Consider the following 22,200-nt stretch of genomic DNA (forward strand, 5'->3'; position numbering starts at 1 on the left):
AAAATGCAAATTTCAGCCCCAACTAATCAACCCTGACAGGGCAGCGTCACCTCCAGCCTGCCAGTCATTAACAAACGACCCAAGGCAGACCTGAGAGAAGAGGAGTGCTAGATGGAAGGAGGAGGCTGCATGGAGGAGGCTGAGATGGAAAGTTCTAGAAACTTCAAAATCAAATCACTGTCTAGCAGAACCTTGACACCAAAAGGGACACTGAGGGACATTTCACCGGACAGGAGAGCCTGATGTAATCCCCTTATTTGATCTGCAATACTTCTTCTCTCTACCAGGCAGAAATAAACTTGATCTTCCTGTTGAAACACAGTGAATGGGTGAGGATGTGTGAAAGTCTGATTATATTATGAGACCCTGAGGGCCCTCTGTGAGAATAATTAATCTATTAATTACGTGACGTAAGGAAAATAGCACTGGCTTCTAGGGCACGATCTCTGCTATATTTCTTTCTGTATCCCTGAAGCATAGGCCCAATCCTTGGCACACTCTTCATGCTGTTTCAAAAATGTTTGCAGCCGCATCAGGAGACTGAAAACTATTCTTGGCTCTAAAACCTCCCCAAGCCTTCATATATTCATCTGTAGGATGGGGGTAAAGAGAGCTTCCCTTTCCTCCAGCCTGTCGGGTGGAAGGAGATGCTCCAGCTGTTCTGGAAGCCGTGCCATGGCGCAGCGCTGTGGTGATATCAGATATCCGGCTGCCTTATTCCTGGTTTTCCTTTCTCCCCTCCCATGTCTGGCCCAGGGCCGAGGAGGCACATCCAACAATCAGAGAGACACAGGAACCTTGGCCCTCTACCTCCCAGGCGCCCCCATGCAGGCAGCTGGGTCTCAGAGATCCAGAACTTGAACCCAGAACCTTATATAGCTACTTCTCCTCAGGGGGAAATAGGTCAAAGATCCCAAACGGGGGTCCCCAGCCATGGGCAAAGTCCCCAGCTCTAACCCTTTCTACCTCTGGGGGCAGGGAGTGTACTGAGGAAGGAGAGAAGGGGCTGGGAGGAAGGGTGCTGTCTCTGGTGCAGAGGGGGTGAGGGGCAGTCAGGGGAGAGGCGGGTTGGATTTCACTGGCATTCCACAGCAGGCTTCCGCCACGCAGCCGAATCAGAGCTGAGGGAGCTGCTGAGACCAGAAGAGCCTCAGAGTTGACTCTGGGCAAACCTGATAGTCCATCTGGAACCCATCCATGGCCTGCCTCCCTCCCCCCTGCTCTGAGCTCACTGGAGCGGCAGCAGTGGGGGAAGCAGGGCCAGGCGCCTCCCCTAGCAGGCTGGGCTCATCCCCCAGGTGCCAGCCCACAGCCCCTGTTGTTCCAGCCCTGAAAGCACAGGTCCCCCACGCACCGGCCCCGGCTTCAATTCCTGCCCCTTCCTCTCAGAACCTAATCTGAGGGCTCAGAGGTTTGCTGAAGAAAATGGGGGAAAAAACCTCCGAGTTCTCCACACCAGGGTTATTCAGGCGGCCCGAGAATGCCAGCCCCGTTGTGCATCAGGAAAAAGTTTGAGTGGGTGTTATGGTAGCACTGGGCTTTCAGAGTCTTCATGAAGTTGACCCCCACCGCCTTGGCTGTCAGAGGCCTAGATCTATCTCCCTGGATATCGGTGTCCCAAATCTCCAGTCACTCTGACATCCTAAATAAATACCCAAACTCACAATGGAAAGATCTCGCAGCTGGAAGATTGTGCAAAGAACAGGGACCAACAGCTACCTGGAGCCCGGAGCCTTACCCTCAGCCAGACCACGATGATTTGCTTTGTGAACTTGCTTTCTCAAGGACGCAGGTTTTTTTCTTCTATCATAGGATCCCCACCCCGACAGGATGATCATGGGGGTCAGAGAAGGAAATTTTAGACGACAAACAACATGAAATGTCCTTACCAGCGCACATTGTCTGCAGAGCATATGACCCTGCAACCTCAGCTGGCCTCAGCCTCACTCTGAGGAGTCCTCCCCAAAGCCTGGAAGAGAGGGATTTATTTCTTCCATTTTTCTGGCATGTCTCCTACTCCCTGGGTCAGTAGGAGTCATGGCGGACTTAGCACCTACCAGCTTGAATTAACCTTTGACTGCCACCTGTCCAGCGTGTGGGAGTGGACACCTCTGGGGCTGTCCCTCCCTCCCTCACGTAGGGACACACAGTGCCCTCTAAGAGCAGAAGGAATCCCCTCCCTGAAATTCCCCTTGGCGTGATGTGCTTGAGACGGGCCCACTGTAGGCAGGAGCCTGCAGGCTGGGGAGAGATAAACCCGTTTGTTGGAGAACCTGACAGGGTCCGAGGCAGCTTGGCTCACCAGGCAGGAAACGGGCCCCATACCCACCACAAACCTCTTTCAACAACAAACTTTGTGAACAGCCGGTCTCCCAGGGCAGCTTCCTGCACTGTGTTTGCCTAATCTGTCTGTCCAAAATCCCTCTCCAAACACGAGGTTTCCTGCCCCACACTGGCAATCAGAGAGCTAATTATCTGGGATTAGAGATGGAATTGGGGGGGTTCCCTTCTAATTATAGGAAAAAATTAGCCCAACCGATGTTGGCAAGGCCACTGGGATTAGAGTTGGAGTCTAAGCTGGGACACAGGTCGGTGAGGAAGGTGGGTGTGTCCCGAGCTCTGGTACCTTCTCCTCCTGACTGTCTCTGGAGTCTGTGGGATAAGGGCAAAAGGAGAGCTTCTTGCTGGGGGACCAGGGAGAGGGATGTGTGTGTGCACGTATGCCAAAGAGAGGGTGAGAGGCAGAGAGACAGACAGGGAGATAACAGATGAGCAGAAACAGGAATTGGCAGGAGAAGCACAAGAAGGAGCAGGAGAAGATGGAAGATCAGAGGTAAAAGGAGATGGCCAGGCAAGACAGACAGACAGACATCTGTGTAGAGATGACCATTTGTCTCCCCACCGTTGCTGTGGGCCACGTTCTCCTTCAGAGGGGAAGCACAGAAAGGCAGCAGAAACAGGCCTCCCTCTTACCTTCCTCCTTCCCCCTCTTCCCACTCCCTTCCTTCTGGTGTCCAGCACACCGACCCCGTTTTGCCACACACAGTGCAGGTGGCAAATGCTCTTGACCTGGCCAGGGGACAAGGAGGAGGTGGGGATCTTGACCTCCACGGGGCTTCTAGTGATCTTGAGTTTCTTCTGTGGCCTGAAGATGGGGCTTTCTGCCAAACAGTCCTTGCCTTCTCTCCTACAAGGAGAATCTCTTGGCTCAGAAAACCATTCATTCACTAATTCATTTATTCATTCTTCCGTTTCACACACAGTTAGAGAGCATTACTGTGGGCAAGACCCATCGCTGATCTGTGGATTTCAGTAACCCAGCAGAATGCAAATTGAAATCTGGTTCTTAGTTTTTAGTGGTACCTCTCTATTCCTTCCCCCTCTTCCAACATAACGGCACCTATATTTAAACCATCCTAGGAGTAGTTCAGGCCTTTGCTCGGAAACGTCCTGGCCAACACCAAAAGGATATGAGCACACAGTACAGAGACCTGAGAATTTATCACAGCAATTTACAACAGAGTACAAATTCACGTGGTGCCAACAGAGCATGTGAGAGCATGAGCGTAATTATTTGTCCGTATTCCCATCCCACTTCTTTCCAAATAAGGAAATAGATAGCTCAACAATAAAAACTTTGGCAAAGGTATGTAATGAAACTCATGCAGAACTAGAAAATCCCAGTCACATGAGGGGAGTAGAAGTAAGTATGCTAACAATAAAGCGAATGTAAGCACCAGGACCCAGCCCCAGGTTTGGCCTGAGTATCCTGGTAGCCAAATCAAAAAGGAAAATGGGATGACCTAGAAACCCTTACTCTCAGATAGGAAGAAGTGTACCTATTTTCCAGGAGAGACAATGCCCAGACATTACATTCTTGAAATGATCTATCATGCGAGACCATGTATATAAACCAGAACAAAAGTTTGACATCAGAATCAGAGCGTCTGTCACATGACAATTTCTGGTATTAACTCCTGCTGACGCGCCCAGGCTGCTCAGGCTGCCGTATCCATGTAACAATCAACGTCCAGTGAATTCCTCTCATGGAGCAACAACAATGAACGGCAAGTAGATAAGGCCAATAAGGAAAGCGAAGCTTGCTGGTTAAGCTTTTGTCGGCCAAGCTTTTGGCTTTCTGGGGCTGTAACTTGATTCAAGGATAGAATGCAATTTTTTAAGCACCCCATTGTGCTTGGCACTCTACTAAAAGTTGAGTAAAATGAACTATAGAGATTCAGCGTCTAGATCTGGGAATTTATAATTTTTGTTGGCACTTTTACAGGGGCTCAGGCAGCAGCATAAGGGCATTAAAATGACGGACAGTAAGATGTTAACATCATACACAAGACAAAGGTGAATGCGTTTTCAGGAAGCATGTGGCTTAATACAAGATCATAGAAGCAAACTGAACCAGGCTCAAATCTCTTTCTACCACCGGTTGTGATCCGAGGCAAGCTACCTGACCTATCCGAGCCCCAGTTTCTTCATCAGCAGAATGGGTTTGGGGGTTAAAGTAGATATTTTGGGTAAGGCGCTGGGGGCCCTGTTCAGCACGGAGTATGTGCTTGGGAAGTGGTAACTGTAGTCCATTCTAGGATTACTAAATAAGGCTCCGTTGCCAGCAGTGGGGAGAGGAGCGATGGGCAAGACAAGGAGAAGACAAGGAGTTTTCTCATCCTCAGCAGGATGCCTGGGGACTCCCTAGCCTTGCTGAGAAATCCCCTCAAAACCATCGGCTTCCTCCTGGTTGGGACTGTCCAAAGCCAGTTCCATAGATGTTCCAACCTAGCTTCTTTCCCAGGAGGCCCTAGAACGCTCTCTTTCTTGACTCTGCTTCTGCCCTGACCCTCCTTTCTCTCATCATTTCTTTTTCCCTTTTGGGAAATGGATGGCACCTGGGTTTGGCAGCCTTGCAAGGTCCCTGTTTAGGCTCCTGCTTCCTTCTCAAACCTCAGCCCTCGGGTACCCTTCCTCTGCTTGTCACAGGGAGGCTCAGGTGCCAGTAGGGTGAGGAGCATTAATTCCTGCCTCTCCTTGAGGCCTCCCTTGTCCGGACTGAAGGCAGCCAGCCAGCCCCCACCCCCAACAGCCTCTAGGTGACGGCAGAAGGGGGTGAGGCTAGGAAGCCACACAAAGATCCCTACTTGCCCCGCTCACACCTGTCTGACAGCTGGGGACCCAGCACTCCCTGGAGCCACAGAGTGGGAGCCACAGAGCTGGACAACCAGGTGCGGGGCCAGGGGCCAGGCACACAGCAGGCGGGGGTCCCCGGGACACACCCCTCTTGCCCACCCTCTCTCCAGCTGCTGCTTTGCAGTTTCTCTGTACGTTCCAGCTCACTGCCAAATTGTCAAAAGCTATGAGAGGCAAAGTGCTGTTCAGTTAATGATTCCAGTCCCTGGAGAGGTGGAGCGCTCTTTTAAGAGAAAAAAAAAATAGAGAGGAGTCGGGGTGTGGGAGGGACGGAAGAGGGGGATGCTTTAGTACTCCGCACAAAAGCTAAGCTGTAGCTCCTTCCAGCTCTTTTTAAGGAGCAGATTAGAAGTGGGTAGGTTTGCCCCAGCGGCCTTCTCTCTGTGGGGAAAAGCCTGGAGCCTCCCCCTCACTTTTCTCCTTTTCACAAAGTAAAAGGGTTTGAATCAGAAAGCTGCTATCCTTTTGGCCCCAGTGGCCTCAGCCCTCTGTCCCCAGCACAGGTCCTGCGGAGACCCTAGCAAAACCACTCCCTCTCACACTAAGGCTGCCTTCCGGAGCTGACCGCAGACTCCCACAATGCAAAGGGCTCCTGCTCCTTCCGCCCCCCCCTTTACTCTCCTCCCCCTCCCTCTCTCCTCCCCCTCCCCTTCCTCTCCGTCCTTTTCTCCCCTTCCCTCCTTCCACCTCTCCTCTTCCTTTCTGCCTGTTTCTCCTCCTCCCCATTCCTCTTACATTTATCCTCTTCCTCCTCCCCTTCACCCTCTCCTCTCCCTCCCTGCCTCCACCTCTCCTCCTCCTCTACCTCTCCTCTTCCACTTCCCCCTCCTTCTGCTCCCCCTTCTCCTTCTATGGCTCCTCCTTCTCCCTCTTCCCTTCCTCCTCCTCCAATTCCTTCCTCCACCCACTCTTGCCCCCCCCCCCACGCCCAGCTTACTCCCTTGGAAAGGACAGAAGGTGGGGGTGACCGATTACCCCAGTGGGCCCCTGAAGAATTTCCTCCCTGCCCGATTTTCCTCCTCGGCCTGGTCCCACCCAAGCCTGTGGATCCAAAGAAAATCCGTCCAAAATTCCTCACCTCCCTGCAGCCTTTTCCAGGGTCCCAGATGCCATCCCATTCCTTATCTAATCTGTCCCCTCTGCAGCCTCCTCAAGTAGGCAGTATTGTTTTTACCGGTTTTGCAGATGAGAAAAAGTGAGAATTAAGTCCCTGGGCTGAGTGCCCCCATGTCACCTCCGCCCCAGCCAGTGAAGACATCAGCCCTGACTGGATGGTCGGCACCTATCAGCCGGGAAGATTGAAGTGTGGGGCTTGAATGATCTAGGAGGGAAACTGAGAAACCTAAGAGGCTGCTGGAGAGGAGACCTGTGTGCCCTTTAATTTCCGTCACCTCTAAGTGTGATCTGGCTTTATGGGTTTGTTTGTTTTTTTTTAAGGTTATTTTGTTCCAAAATGTCCCTAGAGTCGTTCCTTGTCATTGTTGGTCTCAGGCGTCTGCTCAGGTCCTTATGCTCGAATGCGGCCACTCCCTGGGTGAGGTGATGTGGGCTCTCCAGACTCCGGGAGCACAGAGCACCCTGGGACATGAAAACCTCTTGGGTCGGGAGGATGGGGGGAGGCTGGGCAAGAAGGACAGGGCTGCTCTTTGCTGACCATGAGCCTGCTGGGCATTCTGCTCGTGCTCCGAGAAAGCCAGTACAAAGTTTGCCCCTTGCCAGGCCGGGCACTTCTCTCCTTCCCTCTGCCCAGTGGATCCTGACACCACCGGTGCTATTGTAATGAGCCCCCCGCAGGGGCTGCATCCTGGCGCTGTGCCTGGCAGCTGTGGGGCCTCGGTGCCAGGAGGGGCTTGGCACTGAGGAGAGGCAGGTGTCCAGTGAGACAGAACAAGGTGACCGGGAAGGGTCTAGGGGCAGCGAGGCAGGGGAGTCGGGTGACCGTCAGTGGCAGATCACAGAGATCAGACAGCCCTTGCTCAGCCTCCCCCACCCCACCCCATCTTGATTAGAGTGATCCAGCCCCAGAAGAATAGCAATGAATTAATTAGGGGTCTGTTGTCACGAAGCAGCTCATTATTAAAGTCCTTCTCCTGGGAGGGGAGATGGGGAAAGGTGTGAAGACGACAGCTAGTCAAACAGGATCTTTTAAAAGAGCCAGACCCTCCCCCCAGCTGTCTGTTCTGCCCTTGGGCTCTGCTGGGAAGTCAGACATACCAGAGCACAGGGGCACCCCCGTGCTGGTGTCTCGTGCTGGTGTCTCGGGATTTCAGGGGATAGAGGCCTTCTGGCCCCACTTCCTTTCCTTCCTCCTCTGATGCTCTTTCTCAGACCCCAGCTCAGAGCCCATCTCTGCACTTTAATTAACCCTTGCTTTCCATTTGCCTTTAAGCCAGCCGAGCTCCAGCCGAGTGGGCCCGGAGTTCTTTATACAGCAGCACCTTGAGCCTTTGCAGTGCTTTCCTCCCAAGAGCTTTTAGTAGTCCACTGGGAGCCAAAGAGATCACTTCAACAGAAGCAAGCATGTACAGCGTCTTTACATACCAGGTTCCAGATGTGGTGGAGGGAGGGGAAGGGTGTGCAAAGCCAGATTCTCTCTTTCTTCATTTATTATTTTCCGGAAACGGGAAAACAGAGGCCTAGAAAAGTGAAGGCCTCACAGAGTTGAGATTGTGGCTCTTCTGCCCACTGGCTATGTGACCTTGATGTCACCTCACACCTCTAGAGGTGCCTCTGTTTCTTCATCTGTAACATGGGACTAATAGGGTTGTGGTGAAGATCTAATGAGAGGGCGTGTAGAGGGCCCTTAGCACAATGTCTAACACTCATAAGGGTTAAATAAATGGGAGCTGTAGCTAGTGTTCCATTCCTAGCCAGTTTCAGTACCAGGGACTCATTCATTCCATCATCAGGTGTGATTCAAGTCCTACTATGTGTACAGTAGTACTGAATGCAGGAAGGCATATGAAGCTGTACCAAGAAGTGTCTGTTTTCTAGGAACTTACAATCTTAGGAGAGATCATTGCATGTGTTCACAGATCACCATGCCAAGAGACTTGCTAGGGACTCTGGGAGTTCAAAGGAAAGATCGGGATGGGCTTCCTGGAGGAGGGGGCATTGGGGTTAGGCCTTGAAGGATGGCTAGGATCTAGGAAGGAGAATAAATTGTCAAGCCAAGACATGATGACCAAAAACCCAGAGACGTAGCTGGAGAATGGTGAGAAGGCCATGCTAGCCAGATCCATGCATGGCAAGGAAGGGACATGAGCTTTTCTAAATTATCAGTGGGGGCAGTTAAAGGCATTCTGTGTGCATGTGCATGGGTGCATGCGATGATTTACTTTCTTTCATATTCCAAAAGTAGTGTATGTTCATCACAAAAAAAAAAATTAGAAGTGAGATAAGCAAGAGAAAGAAAATTACAAACACCTGAAATTTGAGGATTTTGCATATAGAAAAGGCAGGATCAAATAAGTGTTTTAAGAAGATTAATCTGGCTGTGTTGGTAGAACAGATTAGAGCAGGAATATGCTGGAGGCAGGGAGATTTCTCAGGTTATTGCTGTAGCCCAGATAAGAGGCAATAAAGACTCAGGCCTCGCCCGTTAGCAATGGGAAGAGAAGTACGGCCGCGTGGGTGTGCTCTCCAGTCTCTCAGTTACCGCACATTTTCTGCACCACGGTGTATGCAAGCCACATGCATTTTCCAAATGACTCTTCCTTTTAAAATCTCAGGGAGCCTCCCGCGTTCAGGCACAAGCCCCGTGTCAGATAGCTGTGCTCACAAGTCTAGACCTCCCTTCCCATCCTTACAGCTTTAAATGTCATCCTCGGTGTTAATGAAAGCCAGAGATTACTGTTCCAGATTATAAAATGTAGGGCAATTTTAGCCATTGAAAAGAATGAGTTAATTAAAGAGGGTAATAACCCTCTTAAACGCCCCACCCTTTGCTCTTTTTCCAGACTGCAGGTGGCCTCCTTTGTCATAGTGGAGGAGACAGCTATATGATCTATTGTGTCCCCCAGGACTTATCTCCAGGGGCACTGAGCACTTTTTAGATGTCATTTTTAGTCCCAGTGCAGGTATTGTCCTCTTGTTTGACTTAGGCAAAAGTGAGGCCCCAGAGGGAGCCTCATGAAAAAGACAGAGTACAGGCTTTGGAATCAGGCAGACTCCGCTTTGAGCTTGGCTCCGTCCCTAACTTGCTCTCGACTATTAATGTTTCTTGTTCTGTGAAATGGGGAGGCTGACTTCCCGGTGTTCGAGATCATTTCATGTTTATACCTCCAGCCTTTTGCACTTGGGCTGACATGTTCGATCGATGTTCAGTAAATACGTTGAACCACACTGATAAAGGGAGATAAGCGATTCAGAAGCCACCTGCGTTCCGTCCCAGGAAGTGCTCCTTTGCTGCGGGCAGGGCATTTCCAAGGCATTTTACCTGGGCATCAGGTCTGCCTGATTCTCACCACACCCCCTTCCAAAGCTTGGCAAGGAAGCCTGCATCGCCCTCCCGGTGGGCCCTAAGAGGTGCTTCCAAATCATTCCCAGTCCAAAAATCTTTAAGAAGGTAGATGCTATCCTGAGCCAGGCAGGACATCCCCAGGCAAGGAACCTGTGTGTGGCACCTCGAATGGGGATTCTGAGAGCCTCACGTGGCTGGAGCTTCGAGTAAACAGAGATTTCGATTTGGCAGAGGTGGCTCATTATTCTTTATTAATTCCTCCCCCCCACCACCCCTCCATGCCCCCCCCAACTCTGTGCGCTCCCTGTGAGTTATTGCTTTGCTGCTGTGTGATGTGATTTCGCTGTGGCTGTTTAATGCTTCACCTGTCCCTCGCCAGTGTTTATCTTATTGTTTCCCAGAACAATCAAGTGCTTCCGCTGCCCCTGGCAACTTCTTCTGGTTCCCGGATCCTCCTAACTGGCCTGAGTCTGAGCTGGAGCAGCGTGGCAAGGTGGGGCTGGTCCAAGGCCAGAGCCCCACACTCCCAAATGCCCGTCACAGGCACCTGTGTAAGCTCCTGCCCCATCCTGGGCCTGGGAGCTCAAAACCCTCCCTGACAGAGGGAGAACCAAGAAGTGGGTTCTTTTGCTTCTTGATCTTGATGTCACTCTCTGCTGAGTAATAAAGGGAGAGGCCCCTGGGATAAGGAAGTTGGTGCCCTTTTGAAGTGCAGTTGGTCCTTAAACACAGGAAGATCTGAAGCAGAGGCTGCCCCTCTCAGTTCTGTGGGGCCGCGTGGATCAGTGGTCACATGGCCATCCAGCCGTGGCTGATGAGGAGCAACGGAGCCAAGATTTAGGAAAAGAGACCCTCACTCCAGCCAACCTCCTCAACCTGATCTCTGAACACTTCTAGTCACTGCTCAGGAAATATTCACTACATCACCTATCATAAACCAGGCTCTTAATTCTCACTGTTCCGAGATGTGGAAGTCCAGAGAACCAACGGTTTCTTTCAGGAGCCCCTCCCCATATTCCAGGAGAAAGCCTTCCATGGCTTAGCCTTCCATGAAGGAAGAAATCCAGGAGCCTCTAGAACATGAAGCCCTCTGCCAGATCAACCCCCCTCCCACCAGTTTAATATCAGGGCAGATTCCCAACATGCACAGAAATAGAAATAATTGTACATGGAAATGTCAATCTCCAGTGTCAAAGCCCCAGTGACTAACAGACAACTCACCTGGGACCAGTTCTAGAACCATCTGCATATGTGTGGGAGGGTGTGTGTGTATGTGTGTGTGTGTGTGTGTGTGTGTGTATGCACCTGCACGCACCGGACGGGGGTGCAAAATTCACAAAGTTTAGCCTATCTTAGTGACCTTCTTCCTTTTCAGGGCCAGGAGGGGTCCTTGTCCTTGTCTCCCCTCCTCCTCTACTCTCCTGGTTCCCTGCGACCCAAAGGCTGAGTTTCCCTGGCTCCAGTGTCCCTCTCAGTTGTCCCAGCATTCGGGGCCGGGCTCCCTCCAGGGATCCTTGGCCTCCCTGGCTGGGAGTCTGCATGGTTAGTTCACCTTTGCAGAGCTCTGGGGAAGGGGCAGAGAGAAGCAGCCTGGGAGGCACTGCTGCCTCTGTGTGCATGTGTGTGTGCGCGTGCGTGCTTGCATACGCAGCAGAGAAGAAGGAAGCATCTCGGAGCTAAATTTACCAAAGGCTTCAATCTATAAATAATTCGGGTCATGAAGCTCTACAAAAATAAACTTCAGCTTGAATCCTCTCGTGCAGCACTAAAGGCAGCTGCAGATACACTCGCTCATTAACTCACCCCCAAGTTCAGTCTGAGCAGCACCAGGCCTGCCCCACCTCTCCCCTGTCTAAACGTCTACGTGTGTGTGTGTGTGTGTGTGTGTGTGTGTGTGTGTACGCACACCCCCACACATTCATATAGTAGGTGAGCCCTGAGTCCTGAGACAGAGATAAAATCAAGTAATAAAGGTCTCTTCCAAACTGACTTTTTCGACATAAAGCGACAAGCCCTCAATAAATGCACGTCAAGAGTCTCATCCTCTCCAGGCGCTCAGGTCTGAGAGACCAAGTTTCCAAGAAATCTGGGCTCAGACATAACAATAACACGCTTATACTGACATCACACTTGAAGTGGGCCAAAGCACTCACATCTCCACTCCTGCTCATCCGTCCAGGCACCACCTTCCTCAGGAAGCCTTCTGCTCAGGGCCTCCCTCATGCCCCAGCCTCCTGGGGGCGTTGGCCCCCCTGCCCGCCACCCCCTCCCCCTGCCAACTCCTCTCACAAGGGCTAGCCCGCATGTTCGTGAAGACTGGTTGGCTTGTCCGTTCCCAGCTCCTGGGGTTCCCGAAGGGGATCCTGTCCTGTAGCATCCCCGGCGCCGAGGGCAGACCTGGCTCACAGCAGAAGTGTCATAAACAGATATTGGACAGTCCTGAAAGTCATAGCTAATAACGCCTTTCAGTCTCCCAGCATCCTTTTTGTGCCCATAAGGACAGGAGTTCCCACCTCTTTTGGCTGCTACAGAAACTATTACACAAACAAGGGAGGTGACTTACCTGAAGTCACATAGGCAGTTAATGAGAACGCTGGGGTTAGATGCTGGTCCTCCAGACACCCACCGGTGTCTCCCTCTGCGCGGTGACGCCTCTCCAACCAATCTGTTTCCTACCGGGAGGGCCCAAGAAGAAGATTCCCAATTGGTTTTCAGCAACTCTTGCCAAGTAAATAAATAAATAAATAACATTACTATTTATGCTACCAGTACTACTAATAAAGTGACATTAGGGTGACAAATCCCAGGCAGGGGGGTCCATAATTTAGAGCTAACTATAGACGAAATTGATGCCCAAGAAAAAGGGTTTGGAGGGGCCTGCAGGTAAGCTCGTTATTTGGAATTGGATATGCTGATTTGAATTGGATGTTCGAGAGGCTGTCATTAATTTCTGCACAGGCCTAGCTGTGGTTTAAAGGAAGGCACTAATGGGATTACTATTTCCTTCTCAGTTAGCGGAGGCCCCTTCCCAGCCAGAGGGCCCAGCAGTCGCCCTCCCCTGGGCTGCACCTCGCATTCCCCCACCCCACAGACGACCCTGATAAACTGACTTTTCGCCTCCCAATGAAGGTCCCTGAAAATTAGGTTCCGAGTTTATGGTTGACGCCAGGCAATGGGTGATTGCCCTGCCTGGACCTTGGGGTCCGAAAGAGGAAGTGTGGGGGAGGGGAGAGCTAGGACTTTCTGTCTTTCTCATCTGTTCTGTCTGTTCTTTTCCTGGCAGTGATGAACAGCTCGTTTGCCCCTTAGTATCCTCTCCTAAGAAGGTCACAGAGCACCTGAGAAGTCCCGCTGTGTGTGGGACTCCCTTCTCTGCCACTCTCTAACTGTGTGATCTTGGGAATGCCACTGAATCCCCCCGGGCCTCAAATTTCCTATCTGTAAAATGGGAATAATAAGAACATTTACCTCAGAGGTACTTGTAAGGATAAGAGAGTTGATTTTTGTCAAGCACTTTCAACAGCACTTGGCACACTGTAAGGACAATAGGAGGGTAGTAGCTGTTATAAGTTCTTGAGGCAAACGGGGCCCTTCGAAAATTCACTAGGTCTGTGCTACCGCCTTCAGGTAGGGCCATGTCAAGCCATGAAGCAAAAGAAGTAATCCTGTGTTCAAAACCCTCCTGAGAAGGTCTCAGGGTCCTACAGCCACTCAGTCTCTCAGTGAGCGCTCTACTTAGCAGGGGTTCTTACTAGAACCAGCCTGAATCTCCTTGCATGATGGTGTGGGCACCTTCTGTCTTTTGCCGGTTTCGATAAAGACTGTCACCCTCCGGCTGGCCCTCTTATCCTACCTCATGAGCTTTGTCCAACCAAAATGGCTTCTGTAGCTTCTGCATGTCCACTGAGGCCAGGCCCTCTCAGGAGAGGAGGAGCCCAACCCAAAAGACATGTTCAGGTGACTCGCCTGCCCCCAAGTGTGTCGCCTCCCTTCTCTGCCCCAGCTCCTCCCCTGCCCTGTGCAGCTCGGGCTGTAGACCCCCTTCCTTGGATTGGTTCGTGGCCTACTTCAGTCTGTTGTTGTCCTTGTGGTCATTGAAACCTGGCCCTGGGGACACAAGCTGAAAAGCTGAAAACTGTGTCACCACAGTTTAGCTCTTCTGGGACCGCACCAAATAGATGCGATTCGTTGGATTTAAAAATCCCACCTTGGCTCAGAACCAGCACCGTACCACTACCATCCTGTGTCTGGCAAGGATGGAGACAACTTTGAACCTCAAAACTTTCTCTCTGAGGCAGAGCAGTCTGGGAAACTGTGTGCTTGCCCTGCAGCAGGACCCTTGTCCCCAGGGTGGGCTGTCTCCATCCGCCATGTGCTCTCCTCTGAGCCACACGGGCTACAGCCGGGTTGAGTCCCGGTTCCACCACTGGCCAGCTGCGAGCCTAGGTGAAGTGAGCTCCAAAGTCCTTACAGCTCTAGCACATGCTACGGTGGTTCTCCTCTGGCCGGCACTGAGCAGATCACCGTGGCCTGTTATCCAGAAGGGAAAACCAAGGCTCGTGGGAGGGATCTGAACGCAAACTGTACCATTAGGCAGAACTCAAGCCCAGGCACAGAGTTTGAACAGAAACCCAGGAACCCTGCATCCCAAACCTACACTCTGCCCACCTGGCCTCTCCTGCCACTGCCTGCCAGACCCCGCCCCCAACTTGTGCCCTTGATGCCCTCGCCTCCTGGCCCCATCCTCCATCTTCTCTGCCCTCCCGCAGGTGTCTCGGAGGGTTACACAAGCTGGAGGCAGTTAACATGGGATGAGGGAGTAAGTGGGGAGGCAATAGTGCTCTTCCCTCCAGGGATTTAGACTGAATGAAATAGGATCACATAGTTCAGGTTCAATACCAGGAACAGTTTCTGTTCTGGTTTGGTTTTAGCTTTGACGTTTGAGAGTTATGTAGGTTTGATTCTGCCTTCAACTGCTTTGTTAAAAGATTGGGGTTGCAGATAGAAGAAGAAAAAAAAAACAAAACCCTGCGTAGATCTCTGATTCAGGAAAAAGTTAGTGGCTGGGTTTGGTCCTAAGTGGAATGCAGCAGAGTGTGTGATGAGAAGTTGACTTTGATTCAATTCCAGCTCTGAGCCGGCCCTGGGTACCATCTCGTCCCAGGGACCACAGAGGGAAGGCCAGACTTGTGGCATTCCCCCTTTGGACTTTGTGTCCAGGCCCTGCCAGGGAGGCAGGTGGGTGCCCGGGTTCATGGGGTGGAGGCTGCCCCAACTGGCAGAAGGTTAACAAGCCTCTCCAGGCAGGGAGATCTTGGCCGGGCCTGAGGGGGGTTACTGATTCCACAGTTCCTGGGGCAGAGCCGGTAGCTTGAGGAGACTTAAATCTCCCTGAAGAGGAGCGGCTGTCGTAGGGAGGGTGATGAGAAGCGCTGGCCCATTTCCCCTTCAGAGGGAGAAACAGAGCCCCATATAATGGAGACAGAACACTGAGGTCAAGCCAGCAGGAAGCCATGACCCTCACATCTTCTCTTTACTCTCTGCAATAGCCCGGGAACTTTTTTGACTAAAAACTGCTGAATTTCTAGAAAGACCTCAAGGAAATTTCAGATCGGCCCATCTAAGAGAGAAAGCTATTTCAGATGTTAAGGGGAACCTTTTTAATTGTGGGGCATTTTTCCAGGTAGAGACCCTTCCCTCCGATTGAATCCGTAATCATATTTGCACCGGGGTAGAGGGTAATAACCTCAGCCTCGTGACATCATTGCTGACCCCAGAGTCTTCCTCCACTCTCTGAGAATGAATTAAATGACCCCCCCCCCAACCCTTCCCCGGATGCAACAGCTTTGAATGCAAGAGCCACTAGCTAGGCAGAGAAAGGGCAAGGGGGAATTTATTGTGGCGTCAGGCACCAAGCTCGGCCCTTGGGATGAGTAAGTCCTGGTCCTTGCCCCTCAGGAGCTCCTGGTATGGTGGGAGAGGAAAGGCCGTGGTTAGAAGTACAAGAGAAAATTGAAAGGGAATGTGAGGGGGTAGGCAGCCTGAATCCTACAATCTTCCAGAGAAAATGCCTTTTGACCTCACTTTGACTTAGTGCTAGAGTTCATGAGACTTCATCACCTGGTTCCTAGTTCATGTCCTTTCAACAAGTATTTCTCAAGCATCCCATCTTATCCATCACCAGCCAGGTTCCTGAACCCATTCTCGTCCTCAGAGGGTTGTTAGAGAAATAGAAAACGCATCCTTGCCTTCGCAGTGTTGACAGACTTACGCACATGTGAGCCAATTAGAGAACAATGTGAGTGGGTAGTCAATACACAGTAGCAAGTACATACACAATGAACAGATCAATTGATTATAATCCTAAGACAAAATGGTAGGGAAAAAAAAAAGGCATCAGGGTGATGAGCAATTAGTATGGTGGAGAGATTAGGGAAGGCTTCATGGAGGAAATAGGGCTCGAGCTAGAGGGGGTTCAGATGGGCAGAGGACAGAGACAACAAACCAGGCTGGGGATTATTTGTTCAACGGTCGGCTGCTATGTTGGGAACAAGAAACGGGAGGGCAGGAGCATATTCAAACCGAGGACTCCCGGATGCCAGTTTTTTGTATGACCTTAGGGATTGTCTTTGCAGAGCTTAGACTAGCCCTCACGAACCCCCAGACCAGCAGCCTCCACACCACCCGGGAATTTGTTAGACGTGAGAATTCTCAAGCCTCATTTCCGCTGAATCAGAAACTCCACGGGTGGGCTCAGCAATGCATTTTCCCAAGCCCCCAAACCCCGCCCCCCAGCCCGCACTGCCCTTATCCTTGCCTTGAGATGATTCTCAAGGCACACAGCCTTGAAAACCACTGGACTCCATCTCTGCTTCTTGACCCTGGCCACTCATCAGATTCACCTGGGGAGATTTGAATCCCCGAGAAGACGCCCAGGCCACACCCACAGAGGTTCTGATTAACGGATCCAGCCCTGGCATTCGTATCTTTTAAAACCCCCGACATGATTCCCAAGTGCATCCAGGGCTGGGAAGCAGTGAACTTGATGGTGTCTGAGTCCTTTCTTTCTGGCTTATTATCCAGAGCTGGGCTCTGAGAGTCTGAGCCAGGATTTTGGCTCTCCAGAATCCCAGGGTGAATTTGCACACATGCAGGGATATGTTTGGGGGCAGAAAGACCCTCTTGAGATTCTAAAATCTTGAGTCTCTTGATGACCAGCTTTCTGATCTTTTATGGGATTGTGGAACCATTCTTCCTCACCCGCCCGAGGCAGAAACACTGTAAGCAGATGTTGACTCCCCAACCCTAAACACCAGTCAGTGTGCACAAGCACACACTCACACACACACACCCTCCACACCATGCTGTAAATATACGTAGACACACACCACAATAACCACATTGGGATATTCAGAATTGTTCCTAAGGGCGCATACGCACACACAAAAGAACCCACCATCAGAAATCCCAGACCCGGCAGGCTCAGACCACTGGGGAAGGGATCTCTCTTGCTGGAAGCTGGGCTGTTTGAACTGAGAAGCACCTCTACCTTCCCTGAAGCCAATTCTGGTTCAAAGTAGCAAGTAGGGGTAGGGTGGGGGGAATTATCTTCGGTAAAGGGACCTGTTCTAGGCCAAAGTAGGTAATCCCCTGGGGGACAGCTGAGTACCAATGCTGAGGATGCCTTGTTTCTTTTACAGATTCGAGCCGATGGTCCCCCCCATGGAGGGGTCCAGTACGAGATGGTCTCCGTACTCAAAGACGGGAGCCCCATCCTCCGGGACATGGCCTTCTCCGTTGATGAGCGTTACCTATACATCATGTCTGAGAGACAGGTAAGTGTAGACACCCGTCCCTCTTTTCAAAGCCCAGGAGTAACTGATAACCTGTGACCTTTGGTCAGAAACTGTTCATCTAAGCATGGGGTCTGCTGGGCTTGCGACTTGGGGTCCAGGAACAGGCAGAGTCCTTGGAGGCTTTCACAGGGAGCCAGAGAGAAGCAGCTGGGGCCAGCCACTTCCCGGAGGCTTCTCTCCAGGCCACAGCCCCTGTCTCAGTGCATGATGAACAGCCCCGCAAGAATGGGCCAGACTGCACGAAGCAGCTTGGTGTGATTAGGGGGTAGATTTACAGCTCCCGGGCCCAAAGAGTCTGCTGCTCAAGGGAGCCAAAGAAGTGTAAATAATCCAGGCCTCCTGGCTAGGCCTGATCCTGGGAGAGACAGACCCAAGATGGGGCCCCAGAAGGAGATAAAAATCTTGGCCTGAGTCATAGACTGATGCCAGTAGACGCTGGCCAGCTCTGGGAAGCCAGAGTTGGCCTGAGAAACAGACTTCTAACCTCTGCACGGTAACCATTGGGCAGGGTCCCCACCTTCTCTGAAAAGCATGATTCCCCCCTGAGTGTATCTGCTCTGAATATGTGTGAGCAAAGAGAAGGTAAACGCGGGATAGCCACGGTGATGGGCAAGGTGGCGGTGGGTGGGGGGGATGGGGAATGGAGGATTCGCATATTAACGGTGACGCAGAAAGCAAAGCAAAGACCTTAAGAAAGGCTGGTATCTGCCATTCGTTCAGTCAGTGGGTCTACTGCTGTTCAGCAGGAGGATGGTCTTGGCATTGACTCGGCTAGACAAAGATGCTGGGCTGGAGGAACAGTGAGCGTTCACGAGGTACCTCCCAGCTCCTGAGAGTTTGTCGTCCCAAATACACTGCAAAGATTCCCGGTGTACTTGGTGAACCGCTCCTTGCCCAGAGTTCTTTTCCTTTTTTTTTTTTTTTTGAGTATAAGAATTCTGAATCCGGGAATGAGGGAAGAGTGGAGGGAGGAAGGAAGGAAGAGACCAATGGGCACATAACTGCATTGAGGGAAGCAATGATGCAGCTCTAACTCAAAAATTACTTCTTGAGAACAGATGACACAAATCATATGCAGATTGCATGCAAATTTTATCCAGACCCCCTTGAACCCACCTGTCTTTTTACCTTCTTTCATATGGCCCCTGCAGTTGAGGCATAAGCAGGGGCAGATGGGAATTTGGTGAAGCTGGAGGAGGCTTAGCCTAAACTACGATGGGGAAGATAGTCTCGGAAATAAACATTGATGTCTCATTCTAATAAAACAGTCCGTGGGCCCTAACAAAGCCCATTACTGGGGATATATTTATCGGGAACGATATGCTGGGAAAGCATCAAAATGAAGGGGACTTGGCCTCTACCCTCAGGTTGTTTACAGTCTAACAAGGGAGACATGAGCCAGTTGTCTATAACATCCCACTGAAGCCTATAAATATTCTGCCTTTTTTCCCTATTCTTTTCTATTTATAGACATAAGGTTATTTCTTAAACAGAAACAGTAGATGCTCACCATGCAAATTCCGGCAATACATACAGAAAAGAAAATAGCAATGAGTACCCAGACGGGTCTGCCCAAAATGTAACACCATGTTAACATTTGGTGAATACCGTTCTAGATGCTTCTGCAGGATAATAATCGGACAGAGGGATGGATCGATAAACGGCAGTCAGATGGGTGGATAAATGATGGTCAGAGGGACCCGGCAGATCCACAATATATATGATATTTTCAGAACATGCTATGTATGCCTGAGGACCAGGAAGGTAACTCTGGGTAAAAACTCTTTCTTGGGTTCTCTGAGCCCAGCGTGGTGGAAAAGCATTGACAGCAAGCAGAAGTGACCAGTGAGGCCTTAGGAGAACTGAGAAGATGCTTAGGCTCAGATTTTGGCTGCATATCTGTTTCTCAAATGGGATGTTTTCTGGAATTACATTCAAAATGTGGCCAGAGGAGAAGGGCCTGGGCCTGAGTTGGAGCCTAACAAGTGGCCTTTGGGGAATAGGATGACCTCCTGAGATCGTATCTGGTGTCACCTCCAACAGCATCAGCCCTGGTCTGCATAACATATCTCTAAGTGTCCTGGCCTTTGTCCTCATTTTCTGCTGCTGCTGTGCCGTTCTTGTGCTGTCTGCCCCTAACATAGGGCTTCCGTAGTAGCCAGTCCCACTGAGCAGCTATGGGAAGAACTTGGGGTTAATGGGGCTGTCTCTAGGCAGGTGAGATATTAGTCCAGAGAGCTCCACATGCCAGGTGGGGTTGTGATCAGTGGGCAACGTCTAAGGGGGATTTGTAGCTGAGCTCTGAGACCTGTCACCCTGAGAGCTGTAAATTGTGTAGAAATGGGTAGCAAGGTGATTTCACCTGGGGCTGGGCCCAGGGATGAGGGCCAAGAACAGCTCAGGGGGCCCATCTGTCTGAGCCCGAGCAACTCTGAGTATGGGGTACTCACATCCTTCAAGAAACACTTTCATGGGAGCTGATGAAGACGGAGTCGGATGGCTTAGCGTCTGATCCAGCTATGGCTAGATCTGGAAGCATGACCCTCTCCCTGGTCATGAAATAGAGAAGTTGCTTCAGATAATAAGATTGTGTCTGAAGTCTGAAGCTCTGATTTGGATCCTGTCTCAACAGTCCATAGCCACGTGGCCTTAAACCAGTTGCTCAGCCTCACTGTGCCTTGCCGGGGTCAGCGTGAAGCTCGGCAGAGACTCCGCTCAGCAGAAGGGAGTTTCTCTCCCATGATCTCACATGCCACACAGACCCTGGGTCACTGAGCTTCTGTAGGGTCCCTTCTGGCTCTCAGGCCTTTATGATTCCACCTCAGGAGGGTGGTGACCATGAGTGACGATGAAGGGGAAGTGAAGTGGCTGTGGGCTGCAGCCAGTAGGCCTCGGGCTGAGCCTGGAGCTCTGTGTTCTAGTCCCGGCCTGCCTCTGACGAACTGGAGGGGCCTAGACTCTTGAGTTCTCACAGACTCAGTTTCCTCCCTTTCAGAGACACTGTTAACAAATCTAACTCTAGGCTCCCTTTCCTGTTGAAGAGGCTTGTCCAAGGTGTTGGGATTGAGACTCTCCTCCATCTCCAGAAGACAACACCAGAACTACAGTAGACAGGCCTGAGGTTAGACCAAACGAGGAACTTTTAAAACAAGAGTTGTATGAGGCCGTGGGTGTCCGTGTGAACTTCCTCCCTGAACGGTGACAGAGAGGGCGGAAATGCTGGCTGCTTATGGATGAGTGTACTCCTGTTTTGAGGCAGTGATTTAAGACTTCCGAGGTTCTGGAAGACCTGAGACCTTCTAAGACATCATGGGAATGGGGCTTCCCCTCACTTTCTGGTAAATCTCTGAGCAGCCTGCTGTCATCCCGGCCCTCACCTCATCCCCATCTCTTGTCTCTCTGTCCCCCTGCTGCTTCCCCAAGACCCAGCACCCGTTATACCTTTGGCATCCTGGGAGTGTAGACCCAGTCTCTGGCCTCAAGTTCTGCCTAGAAAAGTTTGCATCTCCCCACAGAGCTGGAACGATCCCATACAGCTCATTCATTCTCGCTCCCTCCCCCTCTCTCGGTTAATTACACGTAATTAAGAAATAGGACTAGTAAGAAGTGTTGGGTCGCTGGTGCCACCACCTAACAAGCCGATGTTAATGGACTGTTAATAGATCCAGGGCTGGCCAGTCCCAGGGGAACATTTGGGAACTGATTTCCCAATCCTGCTAATTGCCCAGGTGCTCCACGGATAGGATGCCTGGTTCTTCCCTAGAAAGTCCGCCCCGGCTTCCTCAACAGCAGATCGACAGATGCTGTGGATGTGAATACAAGTTCTCCCGTCTCTTCAGTGTCTAATGGAAGTCAGACAGCAAGTCCAGGGGAAATCAGGCTACAAGCCAAGTGCAGAGCTGAGCGAGAAGATGAAAAGAAACTTGATAGCTCCAGTTTCCACCCAACTCGTCAGGTTGGCCACTCCCAGATAAAGAATATAACGCTGTACTCGACGTGGATGGGAAAGAGTATGGGGATGGAAGCAATTATTCTATTTTATACTTTAATTAGTTTGAATTAGCAGAGGGAATAGAGGCATAAAATGATCCAGCGAAGGGTGAAATGGAAAAAGGGAGTCACAGTGGAGAATGGCTCCTTGCAGGCTGGAAAGGGCCTTGGGAACAGCAGAAAGGCTGACAGTGGGGGCGTGCACATGTGTGTGTGTGCGTGTTTTTGGGTGGGTGGGGGCATGGAATGCAGCTGTGTATTTCAGAGCCTGGGAAGGCAATATAGCGTAGTGTTTAAGAGCTGGAGCCTGAGAATCAGACCGATCTCTATTTAACCCACAGCCACTTGCCAGACATTCAGCTTTGAGATCTCACACCACTAAACCTCAGTTTCTTCATCTGTATAATGGGCCGAATAATGGTAACCGTTTTGTCTGACACATAGTGCCTTCAGTGTGCTATATAATTATTATCATCATTGCTACTATCAGTCATATTATTAGAAGTTCTCTGGGACCCCAGAGAAGCCTAGAACCCTCTCCACTTAAATTATGGCTGGGATAGAGTTCCCAAGTTAAACACCTCCAACCTGTCATTCCTGCCGCTCCCTCCTAAGGGACGGCTCAGAAGCCTGTGGCCTGGCCCAGTGACAGCATCAGGCTAAGTCGCTCATAATCTGCTATTTATTTTAAAAATC

General features: G+C 51.0%; 1 protein-coding gene across 1 annotated transcript in view; it reads left to right on the forward strand.

The window, feature by feature from the left end:
- LOC111162356 (plexin A2) overlaps nt 1-22,200 on the forward strand; it is a 207,374-nt gene that overhangs the window by 76,949 nt on the left and 108,225 nt on the right. The window contains exon 4 of the mRNA XM_022526720.1: nt 17,359-17,493. Within this exon, the coding sequence (XP_022382428.1) occupies nt 17,359-17,493 (135 nt within the window). The remainder of the gene's footprint in view (nt 1-17,358; nt 17,494-22,200) is intronic.

Source organism: Enhydra lutris, unplaced genomic scaffold (genome assembly GCF_002288905.1).
Source record: "Enhydra lutris kenyoni isolate GAN:26980312 unplaced genomic scaffold, ASM228890v2 scaffoldscaffold91, whole genome shotgun sequence".
Classification (NCBI taxonomy): Eukaryota; Metazoa; Chordata; class Mammalia; order Carnivora; family Mustelidae; genus Enhydra; species Enhydra lutris.